Below are 13,142 nucleotides of genomic sequence, written 5' to 3'. Positions count from 1 at the left end.
TCTGCTTCTGTAAGGATTACAGCCTAGGAAACCCTATAGGATAGTTCTAGTCTGTCACATGAGGCTGTTATGAGCCAGAATCGACTCAGTGGCACCCAACAACAACAATTGTTCCAAGGTGTTTTCACAAACCTCTAATTTTATCTGATCTTTCCAACAGCCCCATGAAAAAGGCAGGATGCTACTATTTTAAAGATGAAAAAAAAAAATAAGGCTCAGGGAGGTGAAGGGACTCAATGAGTGAGGGGAGTCTTAATAAGGGGAAGGAAAAACATATGAAAAAGTTCAGGTTTATCTAAAACCTGCAATTCAAACTTAACACACCATATAATTTTAGCATACATGAAATCTTTGTGTTTTATATATTTTCTTTTTTGAATTAGTTATTGAGCTTAAAAAATAAACAAACTGTAATCTTTGGCCCTACCAAAAAATATTATGTCATCCCAGACAAATTAGAAACATTTGAACCTTGTAATTTCAGCTGATTGGAATGAGAACTGTAACAGAATTTAAAATCAACATTACTTAATAATTTTAGGAAGTATTAAGAGCGTGAGAATATATACATTAAAAAAAATACATACCCTTTCTAGAAAACACCTTCCAACCAGTTCTGGGCAGTCTATGTAATTTTCCAGTTCTCTCAGGAATATTCTAGACAAAGAAAGCTCTTATCGGTCATAGTGAAACCAACTGAATAAGATGGTATCTATAACAACAAATTAATAAATGTTTTCTGGGAAACTTTTATTTCTTACTCGGGACTAGTCAAGAGATTCTGTGTGGCAACAATACATCATCTGCTTTCAGAAACCTGCAGTCCGTATCTGCCACTCTCAGTAATCCTGATTCCAGTAAACTCTGAGGCAAACAAACCCAAAAGCCAGTCTGGATTTCCCTCTATGTTTTTGGCATGTGGAGTTCACACCAAAGTTGAAGAAAGCTCTTTTCATATCAGCACAAACATGTAAGATAAGAAAGAACGTAAAGAAGTCGTCAAGAACAAAACAAAAACAAAAGCTATGTGCACAGACTATCAGAAGTGTGTAGAGGTTCTAGATGTCCAGTCCCCTTGTCCTGTTACAGAGGTTAAGCAACTGGCCATGGTGGATTTTCCCCAGACATAACCTAGAAGTCTTGCTCCGAACCAGGGATACTCTACTACACAGGATTTGCCTCTAAGCTCTTGTGAATTTGCTCCCCTAAATTTCTGACCTCCATCCATTCATCCGGGGGTAAACCCCCCCTGTGAGAAAGCTCCAAGGAAACCCCCCTCAAGATAAATTCACAGACATTAGTGCTACATCTTAAGGAGCCCTGATGGCACAACGGTTAAGCGCTCGGCTGCCAACCAAAAGGTTGGTGGTTCAAACCCACTGCTGGCTCCATGGGAGAAGGCTCTGGCAATCTGCTCCCGTAAAGATTACAGCCTAGAAAACCCTACTCTGTTGCACTGCGTTGCTACGAGTCGGAACTGATTCAACTGCACCCAAGGACAACAATACAACATCTTAGAACCACTAGGGGCTCTGCGCCCTGGGACTTGGTCAAGAAACCAGTGTTGGAAGCCCAGAGGACAGGAGCAGGCTACCTGCTCGTGTTAGTTCCCAAGGTTCACTGATGATGTACCACTTTCCTCAGAAATGGGTGGGGTGAGAGATGCTAATGACAGCGAGCGAAAATCACGCGATGAAAGAGAAGTCCCAAGCACCCGTGAAGTGTTCTTCAAGTCCAGAGGAGGGTGGGGAGCCCCGATTCCCACCATCAGCTGGGCTCCCTGGGCCCCGGACAGCAGCGCTGGTGTGCTGTGTGAGTTCACTCACAGTTGGCTTCTTTTTAGGAGACAAAGTAATCTGCAGTCCATTTATCTGCTTCTCCTTGCACTGTGTATTCCTAACCATCCATCTTCTTTCCCATGAGTTCCCATAAATTGCATTAAGGAAAGCCATAAAATTGTTGGGAAGAGCAAAGGATAAGCAACTCAGCAAGGCTCATCGATAGTTTTCCAAAAGCCGTGATGAGGCCAAAAATTGCTATCAGGGGACAAACAGCCCCCCGGACCCTTTCTGCTCTCAGGAGGGGAGGGGGGAAGGAAGGAGTGTCTCATGCCGCCATCTTTAACAAGCCCAGACTTGGGAAGAAAAGAGGTCTTGCTGAGCATCTGGCATTCGATGCCTCCCCAAGTGCCAACTGCAGAGACTTCCAGGCAGTCCTGCTTTCTGCTTATCCAGCAGGACGGGGGAGACACAAGAGAGCAGGGCTGGTTCTGTCTGGCTGCACTGACGAGGCAGAGGTACATTTAAGAGACAGCACAGCGCCAGCTCCTCCGCGGTGAGGAGACAGGCTGGCCGTGGGCTCATTTAGAATTCAGCCAGCCCCCGGGCATTAGTCAGTAAGGCAGGGGTGTCACTCAAGTACTCAGGAAAGGCACTCTGGAACGTCACACCTAGACTCCATTACTGTGTCTACAGCTTTAAGTTTACTATCCTTTAAGGGAGGAAGACTAGGCAGATTTGTCAGCAAAGCAAAACACATTTTAGTTCCAGCTGCTTTTAAAGCAAGTAAGCTCATCGAGCAACTGTGTGAAAAAAAGGGCTCCTAACCTGTTATGAAAGTGATAGATTTCTTCCATATTTCCAAATAGGACATCTTTCTTATTCTGCAGGCTTGTTGAAATGAGATGCATCATTAAGGGATTATCCATCTCAGCAGCATAACCCTGTGAAAGCAGAACAGAGGCCCGTAAGGAAATTCTGAACCGCAGCTGACAAGTAGAGACGCTGGCCATCTTAGAAGTAGCTCCGATCAGCCCCGCAACATGAAATCCCAGCCAGGGATTTCAGTTTGATTGGCTAGCAGTGCCGGAGTCCCTGCGTGGTGCCAATGGTCATTAACGTGCTCGGCTGTTAACTAAAGAGTGGAGGTTTGAGTCCACCCAGAGGCATCTCGGAAGAAAGTCCTGGCGATCTACCTCCAAAAAACCAGTCATTGAAAACACTGTGGAGCATAGTTCTACTCTGACACACATGGTTGGCTAGCAGGGTTAGGTTATATTATCTCAGCTTTTAAAAAGCAAATCTACTTCCTATTTATTCACTGATTATTTCTAAGATGATTATCTAAACACCCACAAACTATGAATGAATTCCAAACAACATCAATTTTTTCTGGGAGTGGGGGATTCCATCCTTTTCCCCTTTTAACCTTCTTTTTTTTCTTAATTGTGGTATAATTTATATAAAAGGCACAAGTTCTAAGTATATGCCTTCATGAGTTTTTACACATGTATGCACCCATGTTCTAACACCCAGGTCAAGATACAGAGCATTTCCAGCACCCAGATGTGCCCCTCTCAGTCAATAAACCATCACGTAGGTAACCCCCATTCTCCCCTGTTCACCCTGGATTGATTTTGCTTGTTCTTGAACCTCATCTACACGGAACTGAACAGTATCAACTTTTTTTGGTCTGATTTCTTCTGCTCCTCATGTCTGTGAGGTCCAACCAATAGTTCCGTGTAGTATAGTCCACTGTACAAATCCACCTCAACCCATCTTATCCCTGGTCCCGCTGACGGCCATTTGAGTTGCTTACAGTTTGGGGCTATTATAAATAAAGCTGCTATGAACATTCTTTCTTTCTGGTGGACATAAGCACTCATTTCTGAGCGGTAACTTACAAACTGAACTTACACAGGACAAAAATGAGCCCAGCCCACGAGTGACAGCGTGGGTTGCGGGAACACAGCCAGTCTTCAAGGGCAAGCTCACCTCAAGGACACACAGAAGCTCCTCCACATACACCCGTTCCGTGTCCAGGAGCTCGTTCATCACGTGCCTGTGATGGGCATGGAGAACAGACACAGCGTTAGAGCTGGAAAGGACAACAGAATGATGCAGTCCAAACCCTCATTTATGGGCAAGGAAACCGACGTGCCGAGAAGTGAATGACCTGCCCAAAGCACATGGGGGTTGGGGACAAAGTCCAAGGCCTGGACTTCTCTCAGTGACCACCCTACCCTGAGTCTAGCCTGTCATCAGCACCTACAGATGATGGCAAACTTTCCCCTATTTTCCAAGACCAACCCAGAATAGTCCAGATCCCTTAGCCTGGCATTCAAGGCCTTCCAGGAACAGATTCCACAATCCGGCTCCTGGCTTTTTAGTCCCACCACGCCCCACTGCACAAAATTAGCCCAATCCTTCGTGCACGCTCCTAGCTCCCCTCTCTTCCAAGTCACACACCCAAATCATCCCATCCCTCAAGATTCACCTCCTGCTTCCTTTATGAGCCTTCTCCAAGTCTCTTTCCCCAAGAAGAATCTTCCTTGTTCTGAGATTGCTCTGCGCTTCCAAAGTGCCTCCTGCACCATTCACCACTCGCCACTGGTGTGTCTTCCTCGTCCCACCCCCTTGAGACCAAGGCCATGGCTTTGGTGCTATTTTAGCTCTCCAGTGCCTATAACCATTCTTTCGCACACAGTAGGTGTGTAATAATGATTTGTTGAATTACTATGTACCTATAATATTATGAAATCCCAGAAGAGCAATGGGCTTAAAAATCAGTGCTTGAGATCTTGTTTTATGGATGAGGATCCCCTATAAACTGTCCACAATAAAGTTGCGTTTTCTAATACACAGAAACTTAAGCCAATGGGGTTGTTCTTGGGTGGAGATTATTGAGCACGGTCAATTCTAGAACAATTCAGCACCTAATGAGACACTTGAGGGGCTCTGGTGGCACAGTAGCTAAGTGTTGGGCTGCTAACCAAAAGGTGGGTAGTTCAAACCTGCTAGCTGCTCCGTAGGAGAAAGATGTGGTAGTCTGCTTCTGCATAGCCTTGGTTTATGGTCTTGGAAACCCTATGGGGCAGTTCTAACCTGTCCTATAGTATTGCTCTGAGTCGGAATCAACTTGACAGCAGTGGGTTTTTGGTTTTGGTAATGAGACCTGTAGACATGTGGTTCAAATTTGGGCCAGGTGGCAGGGAAATAAGGAGATTTCGCGAACTCTCTCTCCATCACAAATCGGATGGACACAAAAGGAAATCTCTTCATTCTTCTTGCCTCAGGGCCTTTGCACTTTCTGTTCCCTCTGTCTGAAAGGCTTCAAAGCCTTCAGTTTCATTAGCTTTTGTCAGAAGCCAGAAGTGACAGGACTCAGTTTTCGCTCTCAGTTTAGTCCAATTCCAGATTCTGCTCTGTCCTCTGTTTCCTCCAGAGAGATATGGCCAGGGATTGTTGGGGGGACCTCAAAAAGATGTCTGTCTGTGTATACCTATTGCTAATGTACTTAGAATAACTTTTTTTCACTCTTAATTTTGGGGTTATAATGATCAAAGGGGAAACTTGGTTCCAAGCTTATGTCGGCAGACATGTTCAGTGTAGATCTTAAAAACAGAAGTAGCCCGGAGTTGTGCCCAGGCAGAGCTGGGTGTGCGTGCTCGTTAGTACCCCGTGTGCACAGTTCCACTCTGCTCCTGGTGATGCTGGGGTCTGAGCTCTGGGAACTGACGCCTCCAGTGTATTTAATGGGCATTTGCCTTCTTTTCTGTTTTATATTTTGTGCTTACATTTCCTGGCCCTGAACCAACAGAATTTCTTTTTTAAAGGTAAAAGAGGCCAACTATTTTGTACAACTATTTTTCTGAATTTGAGAACCCAAGAATCCCAGGCTGTAAGGAGAGTGATAAGGTCCTTTTGCTAGGAAAGGACATGCAGTTTGGTAAAGCAGAGAGCTAACAAAAATGAGGGAAACTCTCAATGAGACGGATACACACGATAGCTGCAACAATGGTTTCAAACATACCAAGGATCAGGAAGATGGTGCAGGACTGAGTAACATTTAGTTCTGTTATACGTCAGGTTGCCATGAGTTTAAGCCAATTTGAGGGCAACTAATAAGAACAGAAAAGGAGACTGACTGTCTAGAACTGAGCAGCCCGTTACAGCAACCTTTAGCTACATATGGCTCTTTAAATTTAAATCTAATTTAATTACATTTGAATAAAATAAAAAGTTCAGTTGCTGAGTCATACTAGCCACATGTCAAGTGCTGAATAGCCACATGTGGCTAGCGGCTACCATATTGGAGGGTGCAGACACAGGGTGTTTCCATCACCGCAGAGTGTGCCACTGGACAGCACTGCTCTAGAAGTTTGAGTGGTTGCTTCCCGTTAATGGTGTTGGCCAGAAGAGAATTTTACTAATGGCTGGAGACATTCTCTTCTACAGTTTCATACAATCATTCCCTTCACTTCATTCCCAAACTGAACGTTCACCCAATGGCATTCGTTGAGCATTTATGCGTTTATGTACTAGGAGGTACTACAGGGACCAGAAAAATGAATAAAACCATGTGCCTGACCTCTAGGTATTTATAAGAAGTGAAATACTCTGGTTATCTGTGTCCTGGAATCCCATGTGGGTGGTACACATAACCACAGGTCAGAACTGTCATTTAGCGCCTCTCATTGTTGCTCATAACCCTTCAGAGAAGAAGGCAGGGTAAATGCACCAGGTCTAGGAGCACAGAGTACATAAGAACAAGGAAGAGGCAGGAGTTACATCAAGGAAGATGTCAGTGGAGGAATTTATCTGGGCCTTGAAGGATGGGCAGGATTTCGATAGGGAGAGTAGGGAGGAAAAGTCAGGGAAAGCACATTCCAAGCACAGATCTCAGCGTGTGTAAAAGCATTAAGGTGGCAGGACGCAGCTGTTTGTGAAACGGGGAATAGGCCAGGTTAGCTGAAATACAAGGGTTCTACAGGAGAAAGGTAAAAGCTAACACTGGGAAAGATATTTGCTGCCAAGTTTCAGAGTTTAGATCTTATCCTCCAAGTGGTGGGGGTGGGGTAAGTATGAAACGTTTCTGTGCAGGACAGATGCCATCACTGCAGTTCTCTGGAAGGAGCCGAGTGTCAAAGGCTGGCTGGAGGGTGACATCAAAGGTGGGGGAGTGACACCAAAGACGGGGGTGACACAAAAGATAGGGAGTGACACAAAAGGCAGAGGGTGACACCAAAGGCAGGAGGTGACACCAAAGGCGGGGGGTGACACCAAAGGCAGGGAGCAAGACAGGCTGCTGTGGCAATAGTCTAGGCGTGCAAACACAAAGATCAGAAAAGCACAATAAAAATGAAGGGCATGGAAAACGGGCGTTCCGAGATGAGGTGAATGGAGCTGAGTGGTGCTGGTGGGCATGGAAGGAGAGGATAGAGAGAGATCATAAAAGAGAACTGAAGGTTCCACGTTTGGGGATGGGAGGGAAAACAGTCCATTGAAGGAACGGGAACGAGGCTGGAAGACCTGATCAGCGAGCAAAGGTCACAGGGCTGCTTTGGACATGGCTGGGCTGGGAGCAAGAAGACCTGTTTCTGTACTGCACTACGGTCCTTTCACGCTGGGGCTTTGCTGAAGGGAGAATAAAAGCCATTTAAAATCCCTGAAGTCCACAGCCTGAGAACTGCTGGGGCAAAATGTGACACCAAAAAAATGTAAATTTCTTGTCATTTTAGATATAGACATGCCAGATGGATACGGATATTCCATTTTTGTACATTTCATAATGTATGCATGTGTGCATATATTCCACCGTGTATTTTCCGTAATGACAGTTTTGTTCCCGCTTTGCAGAACTGGAGTAGAAGCTGATCTACCATACTGTCTTCGGCTCATTTATATTCAAAGACTCTCTTTAGTCAAAGGCTGTGACCTAGGTGGGTCTTACTTGTAGTATCTTGAACCCAGAGTCACTCAGTGATGACTGAAGAAATAACTCCACCCACCTTTGTAGAATGGCCCCACCCACCTTTGTAGAATGGCCCCACCCACCTTCGTAGAATGGCCAGGCTCTCTTCTTCATCCCCTGTGGAGCCGCTCCTTACCTGCTGGTTCTCACTCATTTCACTCTGAGGAGAAAAGAAAATGCAGTGAGTCGAGTTTTGCAAAACAAGAAGGACCAGCCTAACATTTTGATTTCTAAGGCACCAAAGTCCATTATTTCCCCTCTGGGAAACAGACATGAGGTCCTGCCCGTGTTTTTGTTTAAAGACGATGCTGGGGCAGGATGGTGCCTGGAGTGGGAAGGTGGACAGACACTCTGGGAGGCTGGCACTTCGGGCCAATGCGCATGTGCCTGATGGAAGTTGTTGGCAGACCGTGTCCAACTTTAGAAAGGGCTCTGAGGACGATGACCAGGGTCAGCAGTCAGGAGAAGCCAGAGCCCTCTCACCTTGGCCCGCCTGTAGTTCCCTCTCCGGAGTGCATTGCCTTCAGAGCTGGAAGAGTTCTCAGAACCTCTCCGGATGCCTAGTTTGGAAAGAAGTGGAAAAGTCTGTACATAACTTTACATTTTACTACCTAGAGAGGTAAAAAGTACATCTGGGTGTATCCAGCCTTTTTTTTTTTGTTACTGTTTTTTAAAATTTCAGAGGAAAAAAGTAAGAAGAACCTCAGAGAACAATCAGAAAAGCCCAATAAAAATGAAGAGGATGGAAAATGGGAGTTATGAGACGAGGTGAATGTAGCTGGTTTGTTTTGTTTGGAAAAGACTTGAGAACTATCTTCAGGAACAATATCAACAATGCAGTTGTTCCCATTTCCACAGAGGGAAAAGGGTACGGGCTTCTATTTGAAGAGAAGAGGATTCAATGGGCAACAAAGGAAAGAGGCTCATCATGAAGATGCCCTGGAGTCACCATCTCGGGAAACAAGCCAGAACGTAATGTCCCCTTGGACCCAAGGAGAACTTGGTGGAATGCAGGTGCCTGGCTCTCGAGGTTCTCACAAGCTTATCACCGACATTTGCCCAAATCCTACAGAAAATGGCAGTAGATGTTTCTGACCCCAGTCAACGCTCGGTTTCCTGTGGACAGCAAAGAGAATCTAGCAGAGTCTCATTGTCCAGCTTGGCCTTAGAGAAGGACTGGCTTGGGAATGGAATCAGGAAGAGATGAGGGGAAGGGTGGCCCTTGCATGCTGAACCAAGGCATTTGGACATGGTTCTTTAGGACACAGAGAGCTCAGAAAGGCTTTGCAAGTCTGAACTGAGTTTGAGGAAAATTATTTTGGCAACAGCACTGAGGATGGACTGGGTTGGGGAGAGACTGGAGTTGAGGGAAAAATGAAGGAAAAGTTCTTCAACAGTTGGTAAGTATTTTTGGGTTGGTGGACCATGCAGTCTGTCACAACCACCAACCTCTGCCGTGTCATGTGAAAGCAGCTGCACACAACACACGAACGAATGAGGGGCTGTGTTCCAATAAAGTTTTATTTACAAAAAACAGTCAAGGGGCCAGATTTGGCCTGCAGGCCATGGTTTGCAGATCCCTGAATAGGGCACAGTGGTGGGAATGGAAAGGAGAAGAAAGCCACAAGAGATTTTTCGTATGTTGTTTCCTCGGGTTTGCCAAGCCCCTCAGCCCCAAAGTGACTCAGCAGTGGCACCTCACAGCTTTAAGGAATGAACGAAGTGCGGCTGCAGCATACCTGGGGAGGGGCAGGGAGATTTCGTAAATGCCTCTGGTCTTGGGGCCACTGGCTGCACTGGCCGCGTCTGCTTGGCCGCCAGCTTCTTCAGGCTCACCTGCCTCCTGTGAAACATCTCTTCCATGCTTTCTTGTTTCTGGAAGACCTTTTGCACGTGTTCCTGAAATGGTATAATATTGTTTAATGTGCTAGCTACTCAAACATCTAACGAGTGTTGGTGTAGTGGAAACATAACAATCATGTGTAGAATTGCCTCGGAAAGCGTTTAAAGATTCTCACAACACGGTGTCCACTGAGGATGTAGCAGGGCTGTATCTGGTTCTGGTTCCATGGGTGGCGAGGGGTCTAAACTCCATTTAAGAATGATGGAAAACAACTTGGTGGGGGGTATACGAGTCTTCTAATCTCTGAAGGGACATTTTATAGAAGATGGGATAAATTTCTTCTGAGTTGCCCCAGAGGGTAGAATTAAGACAGCTAGTTAGGAGTCAGATTTCAGCTCAATATCAAGAGGGTTCTGGAGTAACTATGTTTTAATGGAAACGGTACTTCATAAAGAAGAATGCGCCCCATCGCAGGACACGTTGGAGCAGGATGGCGTGGACGTGACTTCTGTATCGAAAGGTAAGTTGAGCTAGATGACCTCCCAACTCTGTTTCTCTCACATGTTCCTTATTTATTAAAAAGTCATTTGACAGTTTTTGAACATCGTGGAAACCACTTTCCCACCATTCACAACAGCCACCACCTGTCCGTCAGCGGAGGCTGGTGTGTTGCTGTGATGCTGAACAGGTTTCTGCAGAGCTTCCAGATTAAGATGGACTAGGAAGAAAGGCCTGGTAATCTACTTCCAAAAACCAGCCAATGAAAACCCCTGGATCACAACAGTTTGATCCGCAACAGATGACGGGGATGGCGCAGGACCTGGCACCATTTTGTTCTGTTGTGCATGGGGTCGCCATGAGCCAGGGGCTGACTCATGGCAGCTAACAACGACAACATGACAACTGATTTGAAATGATGCAAAGGTAGCATTACCGTTAGGTCTTGGTTGAGGATAGATTCATATTCCTTATAAATTTTATTCAGTTCCTGGATTTTATTTTCTGCACCAGTCTCCAAAAACTTCTCGATTTCCTGCAGGGCCGCCTCAGCGCCATCCTGGGACTGGCATTTGTCCACAGGCTGGGAAGCCAGCAGGTAAATCCCCTCGTCACACCATTTCATGGACTAGAAACATAAAGCATAAGAGAGGAGAACACCCAGTTAGAAATGTTACCTTAGTGTGCTCTGCTGAAAGGCCCATTTTCCTCTCTAACATGTGCTCTGTTGACCACTGTATTTTTGGAAATACCAAAGGAACTGCATCCTCAGACTTCCACTATTACATCCAAAGGACTCCACGGGAGGGAAGACAGCACTCAGCATGCCAAGTGCATCATACAGGACTGGAAAAGATCAGGAGTCCCCGCGTGGTGCAAATAGTTAACAGGGTCGGCTGCTAAACCAAAGGTTGGAGGTTCAAGTCCACCCAGAGACACCTTGGAAGAAAGGCCTGGTGATCTACTTATGGAAAATCAGCCCCTGAAAACCTTACTGAGCACATTTCTACTCTGACACACACGGGGTTGCCATGAATCGAGCTGATTCCACAGCAGCTGGTTTCATTTTTTGTCTAGAATCGCGCTTACACAGAGCAGGTAAGGGTCATGTGCAATGTCATTAACTAGGATGGTAAGTCTCTGGTTCTTTTAAAGAAATCATTAGTTGTTGCAATTGAATTCTAGAAAACAGGAAAACGTATCGGGACATGACCATCTAGTCCAATGAGAAGAGGATTACAGAGAGAGTGTGATGCCATCTCTCAGATAACGGATCTGATGGCACTCTGACAATAGAAGGAGCCGGTGGGTATGTGAGATCAAGAACCTGTGTTGCAAAAGCAGGGAGGCAGGATCCAGTGTCAAACCTACCGTCTCTAAAAGGCCATGCAGTTCCAGGGACTTGTTGAGCAGATTTCTTCTCTTCCCGATTTCGGCAGCAAAGTGGTCACAGAGGTGCTGCAGCTCATTGCACTTGGGGTGGATTGAGTCCACGGCATAATGCTTGTTTTCGATAAGCTGGCTGCCCTCCAGGCATAGGGCTCGGGCCTTCTCCACAGATACCTGCAGAAAAAAGTCATCCCCGGAAAATCGATTCAGGTTTATTTTTGTTATATGCAAACGGGATGCTATTTTTGGTGAGAGCTTAAGCAAGCTAACTGTAATGGGATATTTGCCGCAGAAGTATAGGGACGTATATCATTTTTTTTTTTGTTTACTGCTGTGGGTTAACTGAAATGCCACTTAAACCCTGAAGCTATTCTGGGGGCAAACTCTTCGGTGTGTTCTGATGAGACAAGCAAAGTCACCACTCATTCAGAGTAACTCGACACAGAGGGAGTATCATTTTTCGAAAGTCAACGGACAACAGGAGACTTATAACAAAAGGGGCTGTGCACACCTGGCACTGTCTGTCAGTTATCACTGCTATAAACGGCAGGACATGTGCCTGGAGGCCATGGGAATGGTCTGGATGAAGACGGAGGTGGGGAGCGGATAGAAGCAAGCCCTCCACCTGGGAACGTCACTCATGCACAACGGCCGCCTCAGGTAATGGTGCGCTGCAGCGGCTTCGCCTTGGATGATGTGAAAACCAAATTTCTGTGCTTTTCTAAGCAATACTGAGTGCTCTCAATTCTGTCTCCCTCCCGCAATCACATCAAACCACAACCCGTTGGGCCAGCACATTCTAGTTCTTACATTGGATTTTTCCTCAAAGTTAGCAAGGTCCTTCAGGAGGTGCTCCACGTGGGCGAGGCTGTTGCCGACATCTGCGAGGGTTGTCATCTTCTGGGACACAAGATCCAAGGCAACTTTGACCTGAAGTGGAGGGAAGGGGCATGAGACCCGAGCCCACCTCACGACACTGGGAGAGAACGCCCAGTAATTCAGCAGCAGTGACATGGAAACTTACCACCGATACCAGAAATGCAGCTGTAAGGAGGGAAAACTCCAATTAAGAGGATTACGAAATAAAGGTAAACTGTTGCAAAAGTAAGAATCCAAATAACCACTAATCAAGTGGGGCGTTTTGGTTCACTTGTTTGAGTTGACTCATGAAAGCCACGCTCAATTTAAACACTTCAAAACCTCTGACTTAGTGAGATCACTTAATTTCTCTGTGCCTCAGCTGATCAACCGCAAAGCTGGAATACTACCTACCCTACCAAAACCCAAAAAGACTCAGGACAAAATGAGATTATATAAGTAGAAGTCCTCTGAAAGCTGAAAAGGCAGCAGTGACAGAAACGTGAGGTGGTGCCAGTATCACTGTTCTTATGGGAATTTCAGGCGTGTACCGTGAGATTCCCATAGCGCACTTCATTTCCAGCTTAGTATTAACTTTCTAAAAAAAAAATTTTTATTGTGGTGAAATATATAACATTTCAACCATTTTTATGTGTGCAGTTCAGTGACGTTAGTTACGTTCCTGTGATGTGCAGCCATCACCACCATCCGTGACCAAATGTTCTCATCACCTTTAACAGAAATGCAGTGCCCTGTAAATCACACCTCCTCACTTCTCCCTCTCACTGCCACTGGTAACCGC

The 13,142-nt window shown here is 45.8% G+C and overlaps 1 protein-coding gene across 8 annotated transcripts in view; it reads right to left on the bottom strand.

Moving 5' to 3' along the window:
- Positions 1-13,142, bottom strand: part of MCF2L (MCF.2 cell line derived transforming sequence like) — a 247,809-nt gene that overhangs the window by 17,818 nt on the left and 216,849 nt on the right. For all 8 annotated transcript variants that reach the window (XM_023737422.1, XM_004382949.2, XM_023737421.1 and 5 more), the window contains 9 exons: positions 12,293-12,412; positions 11,465-11,656; positions 10,530-10,721; positions 9,492-9,651; positions 8,236-8,312; positions 7,836-7,912; positions 3,774-3,840; positions 2,607-2,722; positions 588-657 (listed from right to left, as the gene is read on the bottom strand). In XM_023737422.1, the coding sequence (XP_023593190.1) occupies positions 588-657; positions 2,607-2,722; positions 3,774-3,840; positions 7,836-7,912; positions 8,236-8,312; positions 9,492-9,651; positions 10,530-10,721; positions 11,465-11,656; positions 12,293-12,412 (1,071 nt within the window). The remainder of the gene's footprint in view (positions 1-587; positions 658-2,606; positions 2,723-3,773; positions 3,841-7,835; positions 7,913-8,235; positions 8,313-9,491; positions 9,652-10,529; positions 10,722-11,464; positions 11,657-12,292; positions 12,413-13,142) is intronic.

The sequence above is a fragment of the Trichechus manatus genome, unplaced genomic scaffold (assembly GCF_000243295.1).
Source record: "Trichechus manatus latirostris isolate Lorelei unplaced genomic scaffold, TriManLat1.0 scaffold00102, whole genome shotgun sequence".
Classification (NCBI taxonomy): domain Eukaryota; kingdom Metazoa; phylum Chordata; class Mammalia; order Sirenia; family Trichechidae; genus Trichechus; species Trichechus manatus.
The sequence above is the reverse complement of the archived record's forward strand: the minus strand, read 5'-3'. Positions and strand labels throughout refer to the sequence as shown.